The 25206-nt window shown below is 37.2% G+C and overlaps 3 protein-coding genes across 6 annotated transcripts in view; 2 read left to right on the top strand and 1 right to left on the bottom strand.

Annotated features, from left to right (window-relative positions):
- The first annotated feature begins 12 nt into the window (after nt 1-12).
- Nucleotides 13-16176, top strand: LOC124375903 (probable thiopurine S-methyltransferase). Of its 4 annotated transcripts, none has more exons than XM_046834626.1 (9): nt 13-141; nt 8964-9076; nt 10258-10350; nt 10479-10611; nt 12379-12431; nt 12533-12607; nt 15461-15546; nt 15628-15672; nt 15885-16176. In XM_046834626.1, exons 1-9 carry the CDS (start codon nt 106-108, stop codon nt 16001-16003), a joined length of 753 nt encoding a protein of 250 aa, XP_046690582.1. In that variant the 5' UTR covers nt 13-105; the 3' UTR covers nt 16004-16176. The 4 variants fall into 4 exon arrangements, with proteins under 4 accessions (XP_046690582.1, XP_046690581.1, XP_046690584.1 ...); XM_046834625.1 differs by lacking the exon at nt 13-141 and adding an exon at nt 8473-8618; XM_046834628.1 differs by lacking the exon at nt 13-141 and adding an exon at nt 8593-8618 and having other exon boundaries at nt 8964-9080.
- Nucleotides 3750-8211, bottom strand: LOC124375901 (protein phosphatase 1 regulatory subunit 36). The gene is made up of 11 exons (XM_046834624.1): nt 7989-8211; nt 7823-7887; nt 7633-7716; nt 7037-7173; nt 6861-6930; nt 6674-6772; nt 5893-6033; nt 5492-5534; nt 4727-4935; nt 4406-4600; nt 3750-4308 (listed from the first exon to the last, which is right to left on the bottom strand). Exons 2-11 carry the CDS (start codon nt 7885-7887, stop codon nt 4032-4034), a joined length of 1320 nt encoding a protein of 439 aa, XP_046690580.1. The 5' UTR covers nt 7989-8211; the 3' UTR covers nt 3750-4031.
- Nucleotides 16177-18537: 2361 nt separating the features above from the next.
- Nucleotides 18538-25206, top strand: part of LOC124375938 (exostosin-1c-like) — a 50158-nt gene continuing 43489 nt past the window's right edge. The window contains 1 exon segment of the mRNA XM_046834749.1: nt 18538-19436. The gene's annotated coding sequence lies outside the window, so the exon portion shown is untranslated.

Here is a 25206-nt window from a genome sequence, read left to right as displayed (position 1 = left end):
CGCTGGCTGCACCGCGCGACTCTCGGAGCGCAAACTCGCCTGCAGTGCTGCAAGCCGAGCAACAACAGCAAATCCAGGTCAGCTGAGGGAGAGAGAGCCGGCCCAATGACTGACATGTCTACCGACCACATACAAAACAGAGTGGGTGGGGTGCTACTCTCTTCTCTTATTTTCTCCTGTCTTCTTTTTTTTATTTTAGTTTATTCTACCCACTTTCTAACCTTTCATTTCATCTAGCGTGCTGAATTTTTCTTTACTATTGCAAGTAAAAGAAAACATATCTGGTGGTTTTTTTTTTCGGTTTAATTCTGTACACACACACACCTTTTGTTTCTGCACCTTAATGACTATATAGGTGTTTGTGCACCTGTACACTGTACGCTGTCGCCCCCTAATGGACAACTAGGGAAGCACCTCAGGAAGGTCGTGACCTAGGCATGATTTTGATTGAACAAATTATGATTGTGAGTGAAATTGACTTATTTTTGATCTTGTGTAAGTGGATATGTCTGAAAACTGTCTTAAAAGATTGCTGGTTGCAGAATTTGCAGTTATTTAAAATATCTAATTTAAGATAATGGTTGAGCATATCAGATGTTTTTTTTGTCCACCACTGATGTTATAGCAGCAAAAAATTTCAAATCAAAACACACATTTTTACAATGAAAGAAATAAAAGCCACTAAATTGCTGTTTTAAAGCCATCTGTGATGATCTTGGGTTTTGCTGTAAAGTTAACCTTTGGTGTCATCTGACCACACTCTTTGGGCTTATAGGAGTTTGTATGTCAGAGTTGATTTTAGAAATTTATCAGAAATTCTCATCCTGATCAGATTTTCCCCACCATTTTCTGCTAAATTTGGTCACCTACCAATTTCCACCTACAACTCACTCCAATCATAGGACATCACCTAACGGGATAGTGTGCAGTCTTACATACATGCTTCCATCATGACATGTCTTCATGTTTTATATTTTATACAATATACAGACATTATGAAGAGTACTAAGATCAATTTAACAAGTAGCAAAAGTCAAAATTATGTCAGTCAACTCCAAGGCATTTTTCAGCAGCATGTCATTAAAATAACCCAGAAAGGTTGATCACATGATTATGAAAATAGCAACCGCATTACACTGGATTATTTAAATTGAAAGCGGATTTGACTCCTACACTCAGAAACAAAACCATGCCGCCGCCCGTACAAATTAAACATACAAACACTCCCTGTGCAGCTCAACTCTTCTCATTAGGCCTATACAGACCCAGATTACTCAGCACAGAGGCCTAGATCACCCATCCAATTAGCAAGATACCAAAGCTGCTTCTGCTATGCTCATTATTTTGGCTCTATAAATGTAAGCACACAAAAATTAACTGCCATATGGATTGCCGATGATCATATAAAGAAGTAAAATCAGAATGTCATGTGTAATAAGAAATTGTCACTGAAAGGACATCAGATGTTTTATTTTATATAATCACACATAATATCAAAACCAGGGACAGGGGAAGTAAATAACATTGATTATTTTGTTTCAGTTGTCCCTATCAAAGGGTGGGGTCTATTAGGCAACATGTGAACAGTCAAATTTCAAGTATGGTCTGTTGAAAGCAGAAAGAGTAGGCAAGTGTAAAGATATGAGTGAGTATGTATAGAGCCAAATTGTGTTGGTTAGAAGACTCGGTGAGAGCATCTCCAAAATACCAAATCTTTCTGGTTTTTCCCAGTATTCAGTGGTTAGTGACGGCCTGAAATTGTCTATAGAGAAAGAACCATGGATGCCCAAAGCTTACTGATCCATGTTTGGAGTGAAGGCTAACTGTCTGGTCCTATTTCCACAGAAGAGCCACTGTAGCACTTGATGCTTAATGCTGAATGTAATAGAATGGTGTCAAAACCCACTGCATCACAGCTTGCTGCGTATAGGGCTGCGTAGTACCCATTAAAGTGCCAGAAATGAATCATGAAGCAATGAAAGAAAGTCGCGTGGTCTGATGAATCATTTTTTCTTTTGTCAGTGTCCGGGTGATGTGCATCACTTACTTGAGAAAAAGAGATGGAGCCAGAATGTACTATAAGAGGAAAGCAAGACAATAGAGGCAGTGTGATGCACTGAGCAAAGTTATGCTGGGAAACATTGGGTCCTGGAGATTATGTGCATGTTACTTTGACATGTACTACCTATCTAAATATAGTTACAAACCAAGTACACCTTTTAATGGAAATTGTATTCCATAATGGTAGTTATTTCTTTCAGCAGGTTAGTGTGCCCTGTCACACTGCAAAACATATTCAGGAATGGACTAAAGAACATGACAAGGTTTTGAGTTTGCCTTCAAATTTCCCAGATATTAATAATATTAAGCACATCTATAGGATGTGCTGGACAAAAAATGGCTTGATCCTTGGATCCTTGAACTTGATGGTTCCAGATACCACAAAAATACCTTAGTTTTAGAAAGTATTAGGCAGGTGGTTTTGCTCGTTATACTGACTCATTGTACAGTTTTACGAAGAATGTTCTTCTCTGTTAGGTCAACTCTGAACATGCGAAATAGTTACAAATATTAAATAATACAAGCAGATAAAATAACAGAATCTTAATCAGATATGTGGTCTTACCATACTTGAAATGTAAGTGAATACAAGTAGATTGCCTGGATTGAACAAATAATGCGTCCTAAACAAATACACATACAGGTATGAAAAATAGGCCAATAGATTTTTACATGCAAAGTTTTTGTTTGTTTGTTTGTTTTTCTGTCAGTGGATAATAGAACAAATGGTTTTACTTTAAAGATGAGCTTTAAAGACTGGTTGCAGAAGTTTGTAATAAGGTTTGCTAGGATTCACCACAACTGTAGCTAAAAAATCACACAAAATCTTGAAACTATATCAAAATGTTCAACCATAAAAAATATATTTTTTTTCTCTTTTCTGTTCTTTTTCTAGGCAAACAGGTTAACAGTGGTGTGCATTTCTGATTTGCTGTATTATGCAGACATACTGTAATTTCCGGACTATAAAGCGCACCCATATATAAGCCGTACCCACTGAATTTTACAAATATTTTTATTTTTAACATAAATAAGCCGCACCTGTCTACACTAATGTACTTTACACAGGCTTTCACGAAAGACACGTTACACACTGTGTAACAGGTGAAATATGTTGCGCTTCCTTTAGGAGCATAGCGGTATTTTGGGAATAGCCTGCCACTGCATTTTTTCCGCTATTACTGCATGTGTGCAAGACGAGGATTATGTCCTTATCATTTTCTGATGCTCATTTCTAAGTTTCTTTGACTAACCCGTAACGCTGTTGCCAAGAAAAATAAAAAAGCACGAGTTTTGGAAAGCTGTCTGTGCTTATATGATTTCTGTTGCAACTGGAGTCTCCCTTCACCCTGACTCAACGCGCTACAACAGCTTGTATCTAAACAGTAGCCGACCAAGAAAATCATTGTTCACTGTCTTCCTCCTTCCTTTCACAACTATTTCTTTCGGGAGTTTATCTTTTGACATCGTCGTGCGTTTAAAAAAAAGTTTTTTCTCCCGAAGCCGTGCAGCTCAGAACACAGGTGAGGTGCATTTTTTCATTTCCGTTTGGAAATTTCATTGGTCTAATGTTATGTCGCTCATTTTTTTGGCTTAAAGTTTGTGAAACCGGGAAAAACCCAGGAAAAATTCATAAATTAGCCGCTTCGTTGTTTAAGCCGCGGGGTTCAAAACGTAAGAAAAAAGTAGCGGCTTATAGTCCGAAAAATACGGTACTAGATGACTTTTCTTCTCAAAGAAAAAAAACAAGGATGATAAATACAGTTTAGGAGTTGAATAAAGTGATAATCTACTGTACAGCTATTTGCAGAACATAGTGCTTTAATATGTGGATAAAAATGGCTTTGTTTTTACAGCCGCTTTGAATTTCAATGCTTCCCTGGGTTTCTGATATAGATACAGTAAACAGATATAGAGAATGGTATTGCATTACACCACTATAACATACACATTCACACGCACAAAACTGTTCATTCCGTGTCTGATAACGGTGCCTCAGTGGTGGCTCTCGAGGTCACAGTGTGAGCCCGGCTCAGGCGGTTCCGTTTCTCTGCAGTTGTTGTGGCCGATCTCTGGTGCATAAATGAAGTTTTCCTACTCCAATGATCTGTTAGCAGATTATCATTTTCATTATCATCATCATCAACAGTGCCTTCATTTTCCACCTCTTCATCGTCCATCTTGGCTCCACTGGGCATCATTGTGATGTGTTTCAATTGGCTCAGAGGCTTTCCCAGTATACCAAAACTAATAACCAGACAGGAGAACTAGAGACATTAAAATGGACAGGGACAATTAATGAAAATAGCTACAAATATTGCAATTAGAGTAACCCATTTATCACCTGCATGATGCCAGCTGTTGGCTGAGCTCCTCTATCAGAACATCTGTGTCTATGGGATTATCTGGCTGCCGCTTGTGGAAGCTAGACCTCTGGAACAAATTAGATGCTTTTTCTCGTGTGGAAGGCAGGATGGACATCATAAGAGGTGAGCACTGGCTCAACACAGAGATTAGGCCCTGTTTATGCCTACAAGTCCTGTATTAACAACCAATTCATTTTATCACCAACTGTGCACTAGTGATAGAGGCAATTTCATTTTTTACCACAAAATGTAACAGTAAAAAATATGTACAATGCTTGGGTACAAAATCAGGCATAGACCTGATGCTTGGAATGGTCTTGGACTGTCTCTCCTTCTGGGTGATCTCTTGCTCATCCTCTTCCTCTTCATCTGGTTCGTTCCTCTGAGTCCTCAGTGCAGGATTGCACATGTCAGGGTACAGCAAGCAGCCAATCTCAGTTTGAATGCCCTTTAGATCCTGCCTTTCAAAGGTAACCCATGCCACATAGCAGAAGAAGCTGTACAAAAACTGAAATGTACATGTAAAACAGGCGTTTAGTAAAATCTACCTTCCAGCTTCAGTTACCTCTATTTGCTTAAAAAGCAGGGAGAGGAGGAAAAGATGACTGTTAAAATGTAAAACAATTATTTTACATATTTTCAAATAGACAGTAAAATGATACACTGAGTATAAAGTGTGATTAATGTGTGTTATTATAAGAAAATAGAGAGGATGATACTGTATGATGCCACCCCACATTGACATCACAATTATTTTAATCTATTTATTGTCACATATATTGTTGCTAGTTGTTCCTTATTATCAATTATGTTTTAGCTAGTTTCATTTGTTTTTTACTTTCTCTTGAAGTTAAAAAGACTAAATAAAAAAACGCTACTTGTTGCAAAGAAACATGCAAAGCCCTCAATTATAAAGACTCTTTCTTTGTGGGAAAACTTGCAGGGAAAACTTAAAGGAATGACTTCAGACTGGTGAAATACATAAAGGTAAATAAATGTCTCCTTACAGAAAGCTTCATCGTATCAATGATAAGATGCTTTTGTTTGTACTTTGTTTCACCAACCTCATACAGATGCCTATCTCTGTAAGAGGACGACAGTCTTCTCCTGTGGGCAGTAAATCAAAAAGCAATAGTTAAGCACCACTCACAACGGCAACAGTATTTTTTCATTGTGACATTTATATTTGCAGCTGTTACGGAAAAGACAGCCAGGATCTTAGTTATACATCATGTAGCAAAAATTCTCCAGTGTCAGTGATGTCTTTCAGGACCATGATTTGTTATCACGAAAAAAGCATTATTCCACCTTAAATTCTACAAACCTGCAACTGTTCAAATTTGACCTACATATAAACTAAGCAGCAGTGTAACATTAGGCAATCTATTGCTGAATTATTGTCTAAGGATGTCTTACAGTGACAGTAAAAAGACAAATCATTCATGGTTGGCAACTTGCCACTGACCTGCCACAGGCCATGTGGTGCTGTTGGGAGAAGCCCTGCCCCAGTAACAGACTGGAGTAACATAACGCCAGGTGCTTCTTGGCCAGCTCCAATTTAACGCTCGCTTCCGCTGTCATCTGCTGCTCTCTTGTGCTCTGCTCCCTGAAACAACCAAAAGAAAGAGGATTATACTAATCCAGATTTACAATTAGCCATTACTAGTGCAGTGTGGTCAGGTTAATGTGAGTATTGCTGTTGTTTAGACTGCATCATGTATCAGTTCAATTCAATAAGTGTACATACAATGACCACCAAAACAGTTACAGATAGTTCCTCTTTTGCTGTTATAATAGTCTTTACTCCTCTGAAAAGACTAGATTTCCACTAGATTTTAAAGCATGGGGATATGTGATCACTCATCCATGAAAGCATTAGTGAGGTCAGGCACTGATGTCTGGCAAGGAGGTCTGGGGTACAGTTGGCCTTCCAGTTCATCCCAAGGAGTTCATTGGGATTGAGGTCAGGGTTCTCTAAAAGAACACTCTGGATCCTTCTCAAACCAATTCCTAATGGAACTCACTTTGTGCACGGGTCATTGTTATTTTGAAAGTGTGATGAGCCCAGACATGAAATGGAATCACTGTTACCACCATAGAGTAAATATTCTCCCCACAATAGTACATGCAAAAGTGGTTTATTTTTACTAGACCACAGCAATTGTAGACCACACAATCAACTGTACAATCTTTTGATGATTTGAAAGCCCTTTCCAAATGTCCTTAGTCTATAACTTAAGACTCACACCATGCAGGGTTTGGACCTCTCTTCCAGGGCTTTCTTTTGCCAGTGGCAGTGCAGGTACAGCAAAAGTGCAACCAGAAACTTATCCAGCTCCTTACTCCTGCACACAAAAAAACATTTCATTATCAATGCAGCTATTTACATATGGCCTTTAATGATGATCATGTTTACTTCAATGCATGACTCACTTAATCACAGTCAGAAAGCCATGTGGAACAGGCAGCATTTCTTTTTCCTGCATTAATGAGAATGCCAATTCTGTAATATAAAGAATTTACATTTTATAGAGTGCCAAATCATGGTGATTTATTCTACAGATGCAGATAAATAATCAATATCATTATCTACACTGTCTCTCAGTTACGTTTAATATCCTCCATGGTGATTGAGTCCCTCTGTGAGCATTCTGCAGCAGATTTGTAAGTATTCGGCTCAGCAAGTACCAAACTCTTCCTTAGACCAGAGCTCCCTCCTTTGGCTGGAGACTTGCATTGTGAAATCCTTCAGAAATCCAAAGAATGGAAGTCAGTTTGCAATTTCTTGATGCAGCACAGAAATAAAACTTGATATATAAAATATATATATAATAAAAAAATGACCACAGTTGTAAAGCTGAATTAATAAACTTAAATTTTGCTAATAGTGTATTTAATTGCTGATTAAAATTGTATTCAGTCATCTTAAGTAACTGCTTTCAGGACTGTGTAGGATCTGGAGAGTATCCCAGGAACAATAAATGAAAGACATGAATATTTCATTAAAGTCATGCCACACACATTTATACATGTTGTAAGAGAGATGAAAGCAATCCACAGAATGCAGAGGAAACCCAAATGAAACTCCATACAGACAGTAACCCAAGTTCAGGATCAAGCTGGGGACACTGGAGCTGTGAATCTGCAACGCTGCACTGTGCCACTATTCCATTTTAAATATATGTATGTGTGTTTATATGTATACTTTATTAGATGTTCCCTAACAAGCTCTTCGTATGAGGGTCTTGAGGCTTTTTTCTTCTCTTTAATCCCAGCAGAGATGTTAAAACTGTTGGGGGGAAAAAAAGTCACTAGATTTATAAAATACAGGTGATTTTCTAATAGTATCATACATTTATTTACATTACGAAGTTAGAATCTAAAAGTCAGTTTACCAAGTGAACTCCAGGTTTTGTGTTTCATCATTCCAGGTCCATGTTCCAGTTTGGGGTTTGTTCATCTGTGGAAAACAAGAACACAAAAAATAATTTCTTAAATATCACCCTAGTTGAAAAAAAAACCCATAAGCACTATAAACTTGAGAATAGATTTAGAATTCACCTTTTCCTTTTATAAAATGTGATCTCTTCCCTAATGAAACTTTCCATTCAAACCAAATTGTTTATAAAGATGGCGGATCACCATATCTTAGCAACAGCCAATCAGACAGTGGGTCCTGGCAGAACTGATCAATTCATTGTTCAGATGCTACAATAAACTACAGGTAAACGGTTATTTATTAATTTGTTTGTTTTATTATAGATTTTTTTTTTTTTTTAAATCGGCGCGTATTATTAAGTTATTATTATGTTTGCTGTATTATATACATTATCAAAGCACCAGCTGTACCACTAGGGGCCGCTACACTCCAACTAAAACCAAGATGCTGCCAGGGTTGGGGGGAAAAGGGGAAAAAAAAAACGAAAGACAAGAAAAAAGACAGTATTAGTTTTTTTGTTGTGTTTATGTTATTCGGTTTGTGTAATATTCACCATCCGTTAGAGCTCAATTGAAACGCTCATAATCTGCGAAATCTTTGCATTGACACTTCGCTCCGGATAAGTGGGCGGGGTTTAGTTTGACTGACAGACATTCTGTCCAGTCGCTGTAAAGCGTTTGCTGATCGTCCTGCCTTTTCCTGTTTTTCCACTAATGTATTTTGTAGCTGAAGTTCAAAGTCCAGAAAATCCGGTAAGACAGCAAGTACACTTTGTTTTGCATTTTTAATCAGTATACTGTTGATATAATATATTTTTCTAAACTAAATATATTTTACCTGATCACATGGTGACTGCTAGAATGACTGATTCATAATCAGTATCATTATGTAATATGTTGTTCATTATTTACTCCAATGTCATGAGGAACTGATACCTATATGATCCACTACCAAAACAGCATGTAATAGACAGTTTGAATCTGCAATGTGTAGGGAAAGTCTTCTTTTAATCATAAATTCTATGTAAGATTATATCATTTTTATCTGAGAGTTGACCTGAACACTGTACATTACATGTATATTGTTTTCATTTCCAGACTACTGCACTGAAGATGATGACAGCTCAAGCAGACAGAGTGATGGCACCAAGCGAATGGGAGGAGAGATGGCAGGAAGGAAGGATTGGCTTCCACCAACCTCATGTTCACCAGCAAGTACTACTTTTACTGTCTAATCATTCCATTCCACGCCAATGTGTACACACTATTATCAACATCACACTGGGAGCAATCCTGTCTCAATGAGAATCTAAAGAGGATTCAGACCACTGAGATGCAGAATAGGACTGTCTGAAATACATGTATATGATTAGATTAGATTAGATTAGTTTAGATTAGATTAGATTCAACTTTATTGTCATTACACATGTACAAGTACAAGGCAACAAAATACAGTTTAGGTCTAACCAGAGTGCAATAGCAGCAAGTGCAGGATATACAGTGTTTACATAAGTTACATAAATGAAATAAAATGGTATTATAGGAGTAATTTACATATGTGTATGTACTATGAACATAATATACAGATGGCTATTACTATAAACTGAGATTTACAGAAGGATATGTGCTATAAACAAAATATATGGTTATTACTATAAACAGGTGAATATATACAATGGTAAGTTAGGCAATGGTGAGCAGCAATGCAATGGATATAGAGTAGTGCAAATGAATTAATTATAGACAGAAGCTATCTAGGTAACAGTGCAATGGAAAAAGTTATTACATATTCAGTTAAAGTGTGAGGTGTGAAAAGAGCAAGTGTACATATATGAAGGTAAACCATTTGGCTAATAGTTTGTGGACACCTGAGCATAACACACGTATTTGTACTGGTTGAACATCTAGAGTTTCTATATTTATTTCCTCTCTGCATTTATAAAACCGACACTCTTCTAGGTAGTCTATACAATAGATTTTCATGTATGCTTATTAGGATTAGTAATCATTTAGCTATGAGAGGTCATAACACTCTTGGTTCCAGTGAAAATAAATTTTAAATCTACAGCCACTTAGAAATCTTAAATCATGATTTCATATTTATGGAAAAAGTTCAGTGAAAGCCTGCATATCTATGTCCACAATTATTTAGCCATATAGTTTATTGTTTGCAATAGTTTCTCCAGTTTTGTCATATATTTTTCTCTTATGTGTTTTGGAAATAAGAGCGTCCACACCCACAGAAATCTTTGTGGCTGCTTAGTGACATTTCTTTTATTTGTAGAGAGAAATATGCATGACAGGCATGGACATGAATAATCGGTATAATCTGCTTCAAACATTCACTTCTCACACATGCATGTGATAACCCTTGTCTTCTGTGTTTTTACAGAATGCTAAAGGATAATCTTGACAAAGTCTTGTGTGGACGAGAGCAGGTTCGGTTTTTCTTCCCTCTCTGCGGTAAAGCTGTAGACATGAAATGGTAGGGGGCTGACTTTTCATATTTTCACAGTTATAATAGGATAGTGCAGAGTGTGACTTTTGTTATACAGACAGTTATGCTATTATGTGACTCAGAGTTATTCATGCATTGTGTTCTGTGTATGTCAGGCTGGCTGACATGGGTCACGTGATTGTCGGTGTTGACATTTCTGAAATCGGGATAAAGCAGTTTTTCGAGGAACAAAACCTGGAGTACAAAGAAGAGCCAGTACCAGCAATACCAGAAGCTAAAGTGTTCAAGGTATTGTGCAGTCCATGTTTTGGAAATGAAGTTGCAGAAAGGCCCTCATCATAGGATGACACAAAACTTTTTCTTTTTTTTTTTTTTTTTTAGAAACAAATCCCCATTCGGAATCTAACTGAAAAATCCGAAAAGACAAAAACTAATCTTATTTGGGGAAGATTTTGTTTTGTCTTTTAAACCGATAGTGTCCTGTGACACTCTAAACAGAAAAACAGCTGTGTAGATAAAAAAGATGACCTTGCAGGACTAAGTCAAACCTTGTATATTTTTCTTTAAAAGGTGTTATAGAAGCACAGGAGGAGTTCCTGGTACAATTAGGGCACTTTTACCAAAAAAAATTAATTATATATAAGTGAAGAGTTAATATCTAAAAATTATTACATCGGTAAGAACATTGGAAAGGCAGACCTAACTAAAGGAGATAAATTTTTTTAACACTGACTTTAAAAATCTGTATAAAAAAAACGGTACACAATAATTCACACTTCGGTACCTACCTCAGGTTTTAAGTCACGGTTTGGGTTCAATTTCAGTATAGTTACGCAGAAGAAATGCAGAACATATAATTGCTTGTCGTTTTTTATTAACACGGTTTATCATTATTAACATTTGTGATAATCAGCATTTAAACAGTTTACATTTTTAAAACAATTTAAAAATAAAATGCCTGCTTTAAATAATTTATAAAATAATATTTTATATTTGTTGAATAAATCAATTAATGAAATACATTTTTTTATTATATTGATTAAGTATTCAATTTAATTGGCACTAATTAAATTGATTAAATTAAATTCAATAAACAGAAAACATTTGTTTTTTTTATATTTGTTAGACCCCATTTGGGTAATACAGATGTGTATTTAGGTGTGTGTGTGTGTTTTACATTTAATATTTAAATATCCAAATATATGATCTACTTAACTGTTCTACTTATTTCAGCATACTTTAACAAATATCTTTATTCCCTCCATCCTACATTTATTTACTCATGCAGAATTGTCAGGATCTTCTCCAGGATTTTTAGTCACTGCGCTAACTCTAGTTTCTTTTTTAATTCCCTGGATTTGTTTCTATGTTTTCAAGTTTAATAATGTATTTTTTTAATGCACTCAAAGTGCAGGGTAGAGACTAGACAAACTTGCGGTCCGCCACTCAATAGGTTCTTGAGGGAACTCAGATTTGGTGTACCGAACCGAAAGCCCTGTACCCTGAAGATTTTCCGAAAACCACTCATAAAGAACAAGTCCTAGATTCCTCACTGAGCTGTCCACTGTGTATAAAAATATCTTTGCAGCTAGTACACATGGCCATTTATTATTAATGCAGTGAGAATGTCAGTGTAGCTGAATCATTTGTACTGTCTTGCTCGGTCTGCCTACACTTATTATCATTATGCAACAAGATAATTATATACTGTATGTGCAGCTGACTTTGAGAAAGTATACAGAAAATATCTTTGTTTTTTCAAGCATTTTCACACACACTATAAGACCTATGATTTTAAGAATTTTTAGGTATAAATAAAGTTAAGCTGAGAAATTGGGTGTTTATTGTTACTGTAGTAGTTCTGCTACTCATTACTGATCAGCTTTATTTCGGTAGTTCATTTGTGGAATTACTGGTTGGTAGTAATTTTTTTTTATTAACACTCAGTTTTTGATTTATATCCATTATAAGCTAAACAGTCATTTGATTTCTATCTATTTATTGTATGAATTAAAATAACGTTCACTCAAATATGGTAATTTTTTCTGTTTCCAGAGTTCTGATGCAAAGATCTCGCTCTATAAGTGCAATTTATATGAATTCTCCAGGTATGAGTTTTATGATCATGAAGCATGCCTGGGAAAAATAACATGAACTCTAAGTCTGTCTTTCTCTTTTTTTACCTCTCTCTCATGCTTTGTTTTTGCAGTGCTATAGAGGGTCAGTTTGGAGGGATTTGGGACAGGGGTTCTCTGGTGGCCATAAACCCATGTGACAGGCAAAAGTAAGTCCATAGATTTGTCAGCATTTGCACAAAAGAATGTGTCAGTCCTAATTCTTGCAGCTTGTTACAGGAAGATATTTAGTAAAGAATTATATGCAATGGTTCATGTTTTTTGTAGGAAATGGGTGGTGTGATTAGGGTTGCAAAATTCCAGGAATATTCAAGACTGGAAACTTTCCATGAGATTTACAGGATTTAATGGGAATATCAAAATCAGAAAAATGTTTTACTGCCAGGTACAGCAAAGGGTTAAGTACTAGGTGCTAGGAATTTGTCTTGGTGTCAGGTGCAAACATATACACAGAAAGTCAAGTCGAGTCAAGTCTATTTCTATAGTGCTTTTCATAACAGACATTGTCTCAAAGCAGCTTTACAGAATTTAAGAGTTAAGAAAAAAGGTGTGTATTTATCCCTGATGTGTGATTATAAATCTTTAAACAATACAGAACACTGGAGTGAGAACTAACATGAGCACTGGAATGTAAGATAAAAAGTAATGTTCTTTTTACAGTCTTATACAGTCATTTGTGGTTATAAAACTAGGAGCTACTGAGCAACTCAAAGAATAGCTCAACATTTGCAATCATCATAGATTCAACACCAGCTTCTTCATGCCAGAGCCTTTAAACATTCATAGAGGTCCAATGTCAAAACTCCAATTGGCACTGGTACGTCTCTAGATGGTTCGGGATGTTTGCGGGGTCGGCATCTACTTTTTTAAAGGTCCACAATCTTCATAAGTTAAAGGAAAGGAAGGAAATGTGTACACAGTTTTTAAATAAACTATAATAAATTAAATAAATACTCTATACAGAAAGTGGCTTTGCATTAGAAGTAGTGCAAATTAGAATGTAAAAGTGCCTGTCCAAACATATATACAGACATGAAGTATGTACACAATCTAGAATGTAGAATGTTGTATTTATAAATGTGAGTTTGCATGAAAAGTAGTGCAATTTAGAATGTGAAAGTTATTGTCAGTAAGTTTTTGTAGGTGGGCGTCCTCTGGGGGTAAGTGGGGCACTGTTCAGTAGGCTGACTGCAGTGGGGGAGAAACTGTTCTTGTAGCGTGAGGTCCTGGTACTGATGGAGGGGAGGGGCCGAAAGAGTTCGGTTTCAGGATAAGATGGGTCGGCTGCGAGCTCGTCTGCACGTCTTTGTGTCCTGGAGACGTACAGTTGGAGAGATGACTGCAGCCGATCACCTTCTCAGCAGATTGGCTGACATGCTGCAGCTTGGCCTTGTCCCTGGCTGTAGCTGCAGCAAACCAGACCGTGATGGAGGATGTGAGGATAGACTTGATGATGGCAGTGTAGAAGTTCACCAACATCTTTCCAGGGAGATGCAACATCTCCACTGTCTTGAGAGAGTTGAGCTCCAGGTTGTTCATGCTGCACCATGACACCAGACGGTTCATGTAGGTCTCATTCATGTAGGCCGACTCATCGCCATCAGAGATGAGGTAGATGAGGGTGGTGTCATCAGCAATCTTCAGGAGTTTGACAGACTGGTGACCAGATAAGCAGCTGTTGGTGTACAGGGAGAATAGCAGAGGAGAAAGTACACAGTCTTGGGGGGGATCCAGTGCTGATGGTCCGAGAGTCAGAGACATGCTTTCCCAGCCTTACAAACTGATGTCTGTCTGTCAGGAAGTCCTTGATCCAACTGCACATGGATTCAGGCACATTCAGCTGGAAGAGTTTGTCTCTGAGCAGAGCTGGGACGATCATGTTATATAAGTAAATAAATTGAGAATTTACACAATTGCAGGTTAGCCCATAACAGGGAATTTATATGTAATTAAAAAAACAATGTTGCAGTATAATTTTGGTTAAAACAACCAGATTTCATGCAATTTCTACCCTGCACATTCATCAATTACATGCACAGAGCACATTTACTGCAGGGCTATTGAGGTCACACCCCCTACATGCACTGTGTATTCCTCCATAACATAACACACATCTTTTCTTAAATTTTGCACACAAAATAATGTAAAACATTTTTTTTGACATCTTGAAGTCTTTACATAACTTACATAAATATTACATACATTTATGTTTAAAACGTCCTTGTGCTTTGTCAAATCAAATCAAATGTTATTTGTCACATAGACATACATACAGGGTACGACATGCAGTGAAATGCTTTTTGTGTAAGCTATTGTGCAACAAAATTATACTAACAATTCAAAGTAAAAATTTAATTTATAAAATCTGTATTAGCTTACATGCATGTCAGCTTATGACCAAACAAAATGTTTATATTTGTTTGTATATGATACAGTTTATATAAATTTCCCTACATTTCTAATTAATTCCCATAAATCCCTGGTAAGTTTCCAAATTGGAATATTTAAAAAATTCCCTAGATGAAGTTCCCATAGAAAGTTTCTGGGAATTTACCAGAAACGTTCCACCCCTTTGCAACCCTAGGTGTGATGCAGCACACCATGACTGTTTCCACCATGAAGTTGATGCTTTTGAAGTGTTTTATTTTATCTTATGAATAATTTTCTTATGAATGATTCCATGTTAAAAGCCCATATGATTATGCAAATTTCTCTTTTTTGTTTAATGTGGCATGACCCCATACAAGTCCCAATGTAATTTGTTGCTAATACAAATGTATTAGAGGAAGCACATTAATATAAACCTGTAATTTGCCTTGAAGCTGGCACTATTCACAGAGCTGTACTATTACAGAAAATTAAACAACGCAACCCTGTGCTATAAATATTAGAATGCATGTAGGAATGGAATATAGTAGAATCGAATAAGAATAAGGATAAGTGTTGTGGCAGAAAAAATAAAAGCATTGCTTGATCACTGTAATATTCTTTGTTTCTGGAAGGTATGCTTCTCTCATCATGTCTCTGATGGACAAGGACTGCAAGTATTTATTGAATACGCTGGAGTACAACCCTGAATTGTACAAAGGTAACAGGATTACCTGGACTGTTTGGGGTCTGATGGGACTGTGTATTATTATCTTTGTTTACTCATTTTTCTATACAACAGGGCCACCATTTTTTGTGCCTGAAGAAGTTGTCAAAAGTTTATATCGTGAGTTTATCTAAGCGATGTACAATACAGTACAATTATCTCTATCTCTCTTACCATATATATATATATATATATATATATATATATATATATATATATATATATATATATATATATATATATATTTATTTATTTATTTATTTTTTTATTTTTTTAATTATTAATTTATTTGTGTGTGTGTGTGTGTGTGTGTGTGTGTGTGTGTTTTACAGGTGATGCTTGTGACATTGAACTGGTGCAGCATAGAGATGCTTTAAGAGAAAAATTTAAAGCATGGGGAATAGACTCTCTTCTAGAGAAGGTGTACCTGCTCACTCCAAAAGCTAACTAATATATGAAGTTTTTTGTTTATATATATTATAGTGGCATTTTTAGAATAGTTAAGTGAGTAGAACCTGAACTGACTGACAAAAAACCTCACTTATTTTTAAAAGTTTATGCAGGATTATTGTACTGGTTTTGTTTTGTTCAATTGTTAAGGAATAAATGTAAAGGAGCACCGTGTCAAAGTTTAGGCACCTCAGGAGATTTTAAGCTCTCAGGTAAATTTGATAAAAAAAAATTATTAATGCCCTCAAAGCGGGGGAAGGCTGTAAGAGGATAGCAAAGTGTTTTCAGGTAGCTATTTCCATAATTCATAATGTACTTATGAATTCACAGTTAACAGGAATGGTGGAGTTCAAGTTGAGGTCTGGAAGACTTAGAAAACATTCTGAGAGAGTCGGTCATAGGATTTCTTTGACAAAAAAAAAAAAAACCTGTTAGACTGCAAAGGGTGTTAAGGCAGATTTGGGAGTGACGGTACATTGTTCTACTGTGCAGCAACATCTGCAAAAATAGAACCTTAATGGAAGAGTCAACAAAATAACGTCTTTTCGGTTGGTTAATATTGACGATGCAGGGTGTCCAAACTTTTGCTTTGAGCCCTGTTTTTTGTTATTCTGAAGCTATAAATAATGGAAATGCAAACGTAATAATATAGGACTGGGGGCACACAAACTTATACATGCACAGTATATTTTTTCTTAGAGCCGAGACAGCCTGATGATTATTGGGGTAATCAAAATAAATAAAATGTATTTTATTTTCCACAAGAATCAGGCTGTGGCATTGACAAAATCTTAGCACACCCTTGTATTAATTTTAAAACTTATAATGATATTAAAATATTTTAATCACCTTGACAGAAATTGCACATCTAACATCAGAGTTAACATTTAAAAGATCTTTAATGTCAAAATCATTAATGCCGGTTTTCCAAAAGGTGGCACTACCTCATGATCACAGAACAGCAGCTGACAAATTAACCTCATTAGCTGAATGAGCCTCATTAGTGAGATACTGGTAACTGAAATGATTACCTCGAAACTACTGCATGATCTTTACATTATTCTATCAGACCTAACTGATTAATGAAGTTTGTAGTAAACGTTAGCATTAAACGATTTATATGCACAAAGCCTGTTCCTGGGGATGCACTATAAAACAGCCTGGTGGGGCATTTATATTCTTTCCACATCTGGATGGGTTTTTATCTTTAAATAAAATCACTTTAACCACACCACCTGCTCCAACACAGTGGTGATTATGTTTTCCCATGGATTATTTGGTTACCTGCTAGATAGGGTGTATATTGCAGAGAAAATGGTTAAGAAAAAAAAATGACATGACAGGAGATAGAAAAAGTAATAAATGGCTGCTGTCTGCTTTTGTTTTTGTTTTCCATTTAACTTCTGGATATATCTGACATCAAAAGAAACTAAACATTATATGGTCTAGCAGAAAAATGATATTTTTTACATAATGCCTTGTTCAAGTGCTCCCAGTAACACAATATGCTAAATGGCCAAATGTTTTGAGTTAGAATTTACATTTATGCCTGATCTAAACTTGTGAAAAGTTATTTTTTAATGAATAAATGGGATTTACCACATTATTGCGTGTGCATGTTCTCCTGTTTCCTCCTGAGTGTGCATGTTTATAAGCTTCACTCTCTTGGGAAGGCTTTCCACTAGATCTTGGAGCATGACTGTGGGGATTTGTGTTAATTTGTCTACAAGATCATTAGTGAGGTTAGGCACTGAGGTTAGGTGGGGACTGTGGTGCAGTTATCATCCCAGTTCATCACAAAAGGTGTTCAGTGAGGTAAAAGAAAATCTTAAAGTGCAACAGCATAAGATGACAGTCTAAAAATGTGTATGCTTTCAACTTTATTCCTAAATGCTCACTTGTGGCTGAAAGGGCGAAGGGTCCGAATATAGTGTAGGTCTATATTTGAACACAAGATGGCAGCATGTTCTCTAATATCCTGATCTTTAAAGGGACAGGTTAATTACTTGTAGCTGTTTCACATATATCAGTTCTTCATTTTGCTTAGAATTCGGACATGCAGAATTTGGTGTATGATATTTCTGGTATGCCACATTTCGATTAATCTGACAGAATGGTCTATGGCACTGTTTCTCATTTTCACTGCTAAGGAAGCACTTCCTGCTTTGTACCACGTGTTAAACCAGGTATAATGTCCTGGGCATAATATCCTATATAATTCCCTATGGGGTTAAATCCTGGGTATAATATTTCGGGTAAAAAAATCACGCTGTTTTTTCCGGTACCTTTTCAGCTCAGATTTTATCTGTATGTTGAGGGATGTTCCAGTAAACATGGATTTTTGCTGTTATCGATTTTCCTGTCATCGTTGGTCGAGTGTCAGTTTAGCGGCCAAGGTCGATTGAGGTTCATTTTGTCCCGAGAGCTTGCCAGATGTGTGTGTGTGTGTGTGTGTATGTGCGCCAAGACGCCTCCAAGGCCATGGACCAATCAGAAGCACCCAGGGGCGGGGCCTGCAGAATGTTTCACGGATAATGGAAATAGACAATAATAACCCCATGTGCTGTGACGGATCTGAGTCCAGGACGCGATCTTGTATTTTTTTTTGAATGGAGGGTCGTGCACATGCCGTGTGCCGTGAGTGCCGGTGGGACAGGACGCGTTTCAGGTTGGCTATCACTGCGCAGTGATGGAGCTCAGGGTGAGGTAGCCCATACCTTGTTAATAGCGCTCGGGCGCCGGAGGGTTTGCGCTGAGAGGGGTTCCTGCACAGCGCCATCGCAGCTCTTAGATCACACACACACACACACACACACACGCCGTCGCGTCGATCAGCTTTGATGCCCTAAGCGAGCTTTACGCACACATGCGCTCGCACAGCACCTTTTCTTTTTAACCAAGCGTGCATGTGCTGTAAAACTGCCCAGGATCTATTGTGCACGGTGATTTCTCCTTGTCTGGTCTCTGCATGAGACGCGTGCGCGCGCGCGCCGTTCACGATGACATCCGTGTAGCCCACCTGTACCTGGCCTAGCAGGCAACGTTAATGTCCGATCCGTGGCGACTGAAACAGTGAAAGGACAGAGGTGGAGGGAGTAAAGGAGGGAGGGAGGGAGGGAGGAAGGGAGGAAACTGAGCGCATGTCTGCGCTTTAACGCTCGCGTAACTCAATCCTGGTGAACCGCCGGTGCGAGGCAGTTTACACGCTTCCGAGCTCCGTTAATGACCGTGACAATAAAAGCGTTCACAGGTGTAAACGACTGAGATCTTCTACGACATGAAGGGGTTTAGGGAGTAGACTCTTTGGGCACTTCTGAAATGTCGCTTCATCGCATCCCAAGCTGAAGGAGCAAAGCGCGAGGTTTCTTTCAATAAAGCACGCTGGGATGCTCTAATCGTGCTGGCACTCCGGAGGAACTGCGCTCCAAGAACAGGTACCCCCCCCACACACACACGCACACACACGCACACACACTTCGTTGATGTGCTACACACACGAGAAGGTGCGCAGATCTAATCAGCACGAACGGCGCTGATGAGTGTCCTTTCCTTCCATCTATCTAATGGAAGTGACTTATTGATGTAGGTATCAAAGTTACATGTCAGATGAGTGGCTTGATAGCGTGTTTTTATCTCTTAGATAGACCCTTTTCCAACTTGGTGTCAATGCCTTGTGCTGATTTCACGATTGCGTCTGTCAGGATTTTGTGACTTAATAAGATCCCAAGAGTAGAAGTCACTAAACTGGGGTTATGACTCAACCACATATTATATATAGTCTCTTATGTTTGTTATTAAATAATTAGTGTGGTTTGGGGTGTTTCAGATGTACAATAAACTGTCCAGTGTGTGAGGATGGTGAAGGTTCAGAGGTGGAAAAATCCTTTGCTCTTTTGACAGCATTAAATAAGTCATTTCACAGCATCATGCAAGCAAATGTATATGACTGTATATATGTATATGTGTGCCAGGGGAAGGTAAAAAAGAGGTGGAGCAGTAGGGATGAATAGTTCTGCATTATGGCACAGAGGACGTTCTGTGCATTTACAGCAAGTCAAAATGTGCACTTAAAGTATTCTTCCAGCCAAGACTACTAATGCTGGAACAGAAGAGAAAAGCTGTAATTGTCCTCGCTCATCCTGTTCGTTAATTAGCCCTCGAGGCATGTGCGCGGGCAGCATATTGTTGAGACATAATTAATCAAGCCAACTCGTAATTATCGTGAATTGGAAATTAAAATGTGAGCAGTAGCGGGGACTTTCTGTAAAAGGTAAACATCTTATTAACTCAGTCACACCCTTTCAACCCCTCGAAGGGAACACCGTTGTTTAATTCTCTACAATTTCCTCTTGCATGTCTGTGAAATTACTTGGTGGCAGAGTAAAATGTAAATAAAAACAAAAAAAAATAGAACAGTATGCTCTAGTCTTAACATATTTTTTAACAAACTGAGTCATTTGGAAGCAGTGTCTGCTCAAAAACACATTTTAAGGTGAGGCCAGATGATGCAGCAGCCCACCGAACCACAGCCTCAGGCCTGGTCAGGCTCATAGCCACAAACATGCAGCACAGCCATGGCTGCCCCATAGTTTGCTTTCCCTCTAGGTTATAATGATAGAGCTTCACATTTAATTTTAGCTAAATCTTGCCTCGCTCACCTCACCGCTGTTTGTTTCTCTCCAAAAACAGCCACTGTGTACACAACTACACATTCTCCTTGAAGCCAGCTGCAGTTAAGCAGGGGCCAAAATCACAGAGCAACCCAAAACACATGACTGGCAACAGAAATGTGTGCACAAAGAGTATGGTTATTTTGCAATTATAGCTGAAAAAAGCCAACAACACAAGTTAAAAGAACTGGTGTGTATAGACTTTGTGTGTGCGTGTGTGTGTGCATTCACTAAATATTAAAATCTCCTTTTTTGCATCATAATGAAGTGCATTTCATTACACTGAGTGGGAGTTAATTCAGCTCGATAATTCAGTGAAATGAGATTTTTTTTTGTTGTTGTTTGTTTTTTTGTTTACCAAACTTGGAATTGTGTAAATAATTTTTACCATTACCAAATAACAGGTCTTCAAGAATGTTTTGAGTGAACACAGTGTCTGCCTAAAATTTAGAATCAGCCCTGTCTGCAGGCTGGGAGGGATATAGCCACAGTGACAGTCATACTCTGACAGTTCTATGTTGTTGTAGGTCATTAGAACAGGAGCAGCACTTCTAGAGCATATATCATCTTTTACTTGGGCCATTGTGGGTCATGAACTGAGAAAGAATGTCAAAATGGATGTCAAACCAGACATGCCGTATTCATTAAAATTGATTCTTGTTGACGTGAAGGTGCATTCTTTCCTGTAACTGCAGTCTGCCAGATGCCAGGTTCTTCAAACCCAATCGCAAACCACCTGGAGCTTATGTGTACGAATCCTAGTAGAGGCTTATAGAAAAACAACTTGACCTTGAAATAAATAATAGCAGTTGTGTCACCCACCATAATGGAGCATAGAACATGTTTATTTGACAAGGACACAATCTTAGGTTGCTTCTTGAGGAATTATATGAGAGGGAGAAGGAGAAGGGATGAGCTGTGAGTCCAGCTGTCACAAGCTCCTCCATGTGAGAAAACAAACCAGGCTGCCGCCGTCTGGCCTGGTCAGTATGGCACTGTGAACAAACGTCTGCACCTGCTTCTTCTTCCCCTTCAATTGATCATTAATCATTTTCTCTTGTGCCCCTCAAATTGAGAGACCTTTTTAGTCCAAGGGAAAGAAAGAGCCACAGCGGTTAACTCAATGTCTCGTGAATGCATTATGGAATTGATTGGACAAGGCGATTAGGATAATGGAATGCCCTCATTAGCTGTTGCATTAATCCATTGCAAACTTATTCTAGACCAACATGTATTATAAAGACTCGTCAGTACAGAGTGTTTACAGAGGAGTTTCAAGCACATTCGCTGAAGGAAAAGATAAGAAAAAGATGATAGAGTGACAGTGATTAAAAAGAGACAGTATCAGTGACAGGCTGCGATGAAGGCTGAGCGTGTGTCAGACAGTCACTTCAACCAGTCTTTCTCTGTCAGCTCCAGCCTCTCTCCTGTGGCCTGGTGCTGAGCTCCCAAAGCCTAGCAAGTCCCAGATTTGCATTACCCTATATTTATTAGCTGGGCTATCTCCCTCCTTCTGCTACTATCTTCTATTGCAAGAGATTGCAGAGGTCTTCCCTGCTATTGGGACATTGGTGTTAACAGCAGTCGATTCACAGGGAAAATTGAGATTAACTCCACCTGCGAGGTAAGAAAAAAGAAGAATGAAATAAAAGAAGGGAAATCAATGTCTTAACTAAAGGAAAGCATGAATTAGTAATGAACAGCACGTAACGTAATCTCAGGCATCTGTTTCCTGACTAATATCAGCACTCGGCACATAGCACACGGTGAGAGGAGAGCAAGCAGTGTCTTATTGATTTTATCCTTCCATGCAAACAGAGCACTGAAACATCTTTATAGTTACACGTATGATATATGTACAAAACCGATATATTCCAAACCTAGGAAGCTGCAGCACAGTATGTAAAACAACAATGATTCTTTTTCTCCTCAACTCTGTATGCATGTGCTATATGCCATATATATATAAACACATGCAGAGTTGAGAATCACTGTTGTTTAAGATACTGTGCTGCATCTTCCTAGGTTTAAAATGAAACAGGAGCCTTGCTTCCATCTAGAAAATTTAATTACATAACAAACTAGTAAATCACAAAACCATTATGCTAATTTGACTGTTTTTCAATCAGCTATGTTTGGGCAAAGAAAAACATACCAGATTGGATTTAATTTTCAAAAACTAATAGTAATAAACAGATACAGAAAGCATGGATAGATAACATGAAAAGGTTATTAATACACAGCAAAGACAACAATAATAATCATATGCCTTATAGCCAATGTAGTTAGATTACTTATTTAGGGTTTTTATTCTTGCCCAATGTTCATGTGGAGCAGGCTATATTCATCAGAAATCTTGTGACGCACAATTTCTTTCTAAAAATGGGATCACAGCCAATTATTTTAAAACAAAATGTCATCTTTAATCAAAAGCCTTTTTGGCTATTCGGGTCAAGTGACACATAGCAAGTGAAGAGAATAGAAATCTAAGTCCTTTTTGACATGTAGACCTCACAATAGTAAGGACCGTTGGACAGTTGGTTGCTGTTTTCTAGCCAGCTGTGGGTCATTTCTTATTCACAGCTGCCAAGCCTAAAACACATGGGAAATGCTGACCTCCGGAAAAGCAACTAGATATGTGATTATTTCTATGGCTATCGATTTCCTAAACATTTCTTTAAACATATCATTGCCCCTGATTATTACAGCAGTATATATACACAGTGTATATATATATATATATATATATATATATATATATATATATATATATATATATATATATAAGTCTAACTTGAGACTTTTTAAGAAGCTTTCATTAATTAGTTTTAGACATCAGATAAAAAGGCATAATTCCAGAAATTGCTGATTTATTATAGCAGCCGCTTGTGAACAGTCAGCACTGTTTATTGTATTATTTTTCAGTGATGTACTCTGTATTGAAGAACCACTATATAATTATCTTAAAAGCATCAGGGTCAATTCCAATTTCATATATTAAAACAATGATGTACAGAACATAGCATCAATGACAATAAGATTTCTAGTTGTGGTATATTAGGGAGACTGCGCTTCATAGACTGAAGCGTAGACTTCTTCTCAAGAATTCTTTCTTTATTTAACATTTATACATAAAACATTTATCAATAAATATGTGTGAATGTATGAATATGGATATGTACTAGATCAGCTCTAACAGCTTAATGCATATACATCTCATGCACTTATGCAGAAACATTATACACAGCTGTACCTAAACAACACATATAAGGATGAAAAGAATATAGCAGATATATAATACAACACACTTTCTGTTTCTGTACACATCCACTTACTTCCATGTAGTATTGTGTATATACTGTACCACAAACAAATACAGTACATAAATATGTCCAGAAATACAAATAAATATGTCCAGAAATGTTTTTGCGGTGGCTTGTCAATAGGGATAGTTGAGGAAGAAGTCAGAGCACCACCATATAATATCAGTTGTTCAATAAAAAGTCTTCATAAAGTCCTCATTCACCTCCACCCATAAGTCAATGCTTCATTGATTTGCTTGCTTTTGTAGGTGTTGTGCATTTTTAAAGGGGTTGAGTTGTTATTTAAAAGCAGGAACTGCAACCAGCACTAATAGAGGTCACTGGGACAGAACTTGAGGAATGATGCAAACATATTCAGTGGAGGAGGAGAAGCAAATATCACATTTCCTATGATAGATTTTTGATCATGGTCATGTTTTTTTCTTTTTTCTTTTTTTTTTACACAAAATTAAAAACACCATATAGCTACAAAATATCTTGTTTTATGGAAAACAAAAATACATTTAAAACAAAATGTAATAAAATGTAATTGCAGGTCATGTTTGTATGGTGTACAGAACCATTGCTGTTGTAAGATAGTTATAGTATAATGCAAAGGTTTGGAGTGTGTAATGGGTTTCATATGTAGGAAATGCTGAGAAAAAGTAGAAAACTGTGGTGTTTTTTATTCCCAGGACCTGATTTTTAGTGCTACTTTCAGAGGCCTGTTATATGGTTTGAGATGTAGATAAAAATATGCTGGAACAAGAAAAATCTGGTTAATAATATTAGCTTCATCGAACATTCTTTGGCAATAAGAAACACCTCCTATATCAAAGTTAAATAAATATACGTTTAAAACCTACAGGGATACTCAAAAATTTAGTATATTGTAGCCTTGCATAGTCTGATAGCCTCTCAACCTTTCGCGTGTGCTTTAGGTTATGTCATTAATAATATAATTTTGCCTCAACAAAATCAAGCTGCTGCAGATTTATTATATTTTATAGACCAAAATTTGCAATATGCATTTATCAAAAAGCTGAATATTGTTGCTGCATATGAAGGCTTACAATAAAGCAATGTAAAACACAGGCTGTTTCTTTTAAAGAAAAGAAAAATCAGAAATCAAGTTCAATTGAGTTTTTAAGCCATATTGTACTACACAGCTTGACTTCAACACTAACCAGAATAGAGTAATTTGTTGCTCTCTGGGAATTCTTAAATTTGTG

The sequence above is a fragment of the Silurus meridionalis genome, chromosome 22 (genome assembly GCF_014805685.1).
Source record: "Silurus meridionalis isolate SWU-2019-XX chromosome 22, ASM1480568v1, whole genome shotgun sequence".
Classification (NCBI taxonomy): Eukaryota; Metazoa; Chordata; class Actinopteri; order Siluriformes; family Siluridae; genus Silurus; species Silurus meridionalis.
Note: the sequence above shows the minus strand (reverse complement) of the source record. Positions and strands in the feature narration are given on the sequence as shown.

What these genes read in the sequence shown, in the direction of transcription:
- LOC124375903 (XM_046834625.1), top strand. Translation starts at nt 8,580, where the DNA reads ATGTATTTTGTAGCTGAAGTTCAAAGTCCAGAAAATCCG. An exon ending in CAGAAGCTAAAGTGTTCAAG is followed by an intron (nt 10,612 to 12,378) that starts GTATTGTGCAGT and finishes TTCTGTTTCCAG; the next exon opens with AGTTCTGATGCAAAGATCTC. An exon ending in AGTTGTCAAAAGTTTATATC is followed by an intron (nt 15,673 to 15,884) that starts GTGAGTTTATCT and finishes TGTGTTTTACAG; the next exon opens with GTGATGCTTGTGACATTGAA.
- LOC124375901 (XM_046834624.1), bottom strand. Translation starts at nt 7,887, where the DNA reads ATGAACAAACCCCAAACTGGAACATGGACCTGGAATGATGAAACACAA. An exon ending in CACCATGGAGGATATTAAAC is followed by an intron (nt 6,931 to 7,036) that starts GTAACTGAGAGA and finishes TTTATATTACAG; the next exon opens with AATTGGCATTCTCATTAATG. An exon ending in GGCTTTCTGACTGTGATTAA is followed by an intron (nt 6,773 to 6,860) that starts GTGAGTCATGCA and finishes TTTTGTGTGCAG; the next exon opens with GAGTAAGGAGCTGGATAAGT.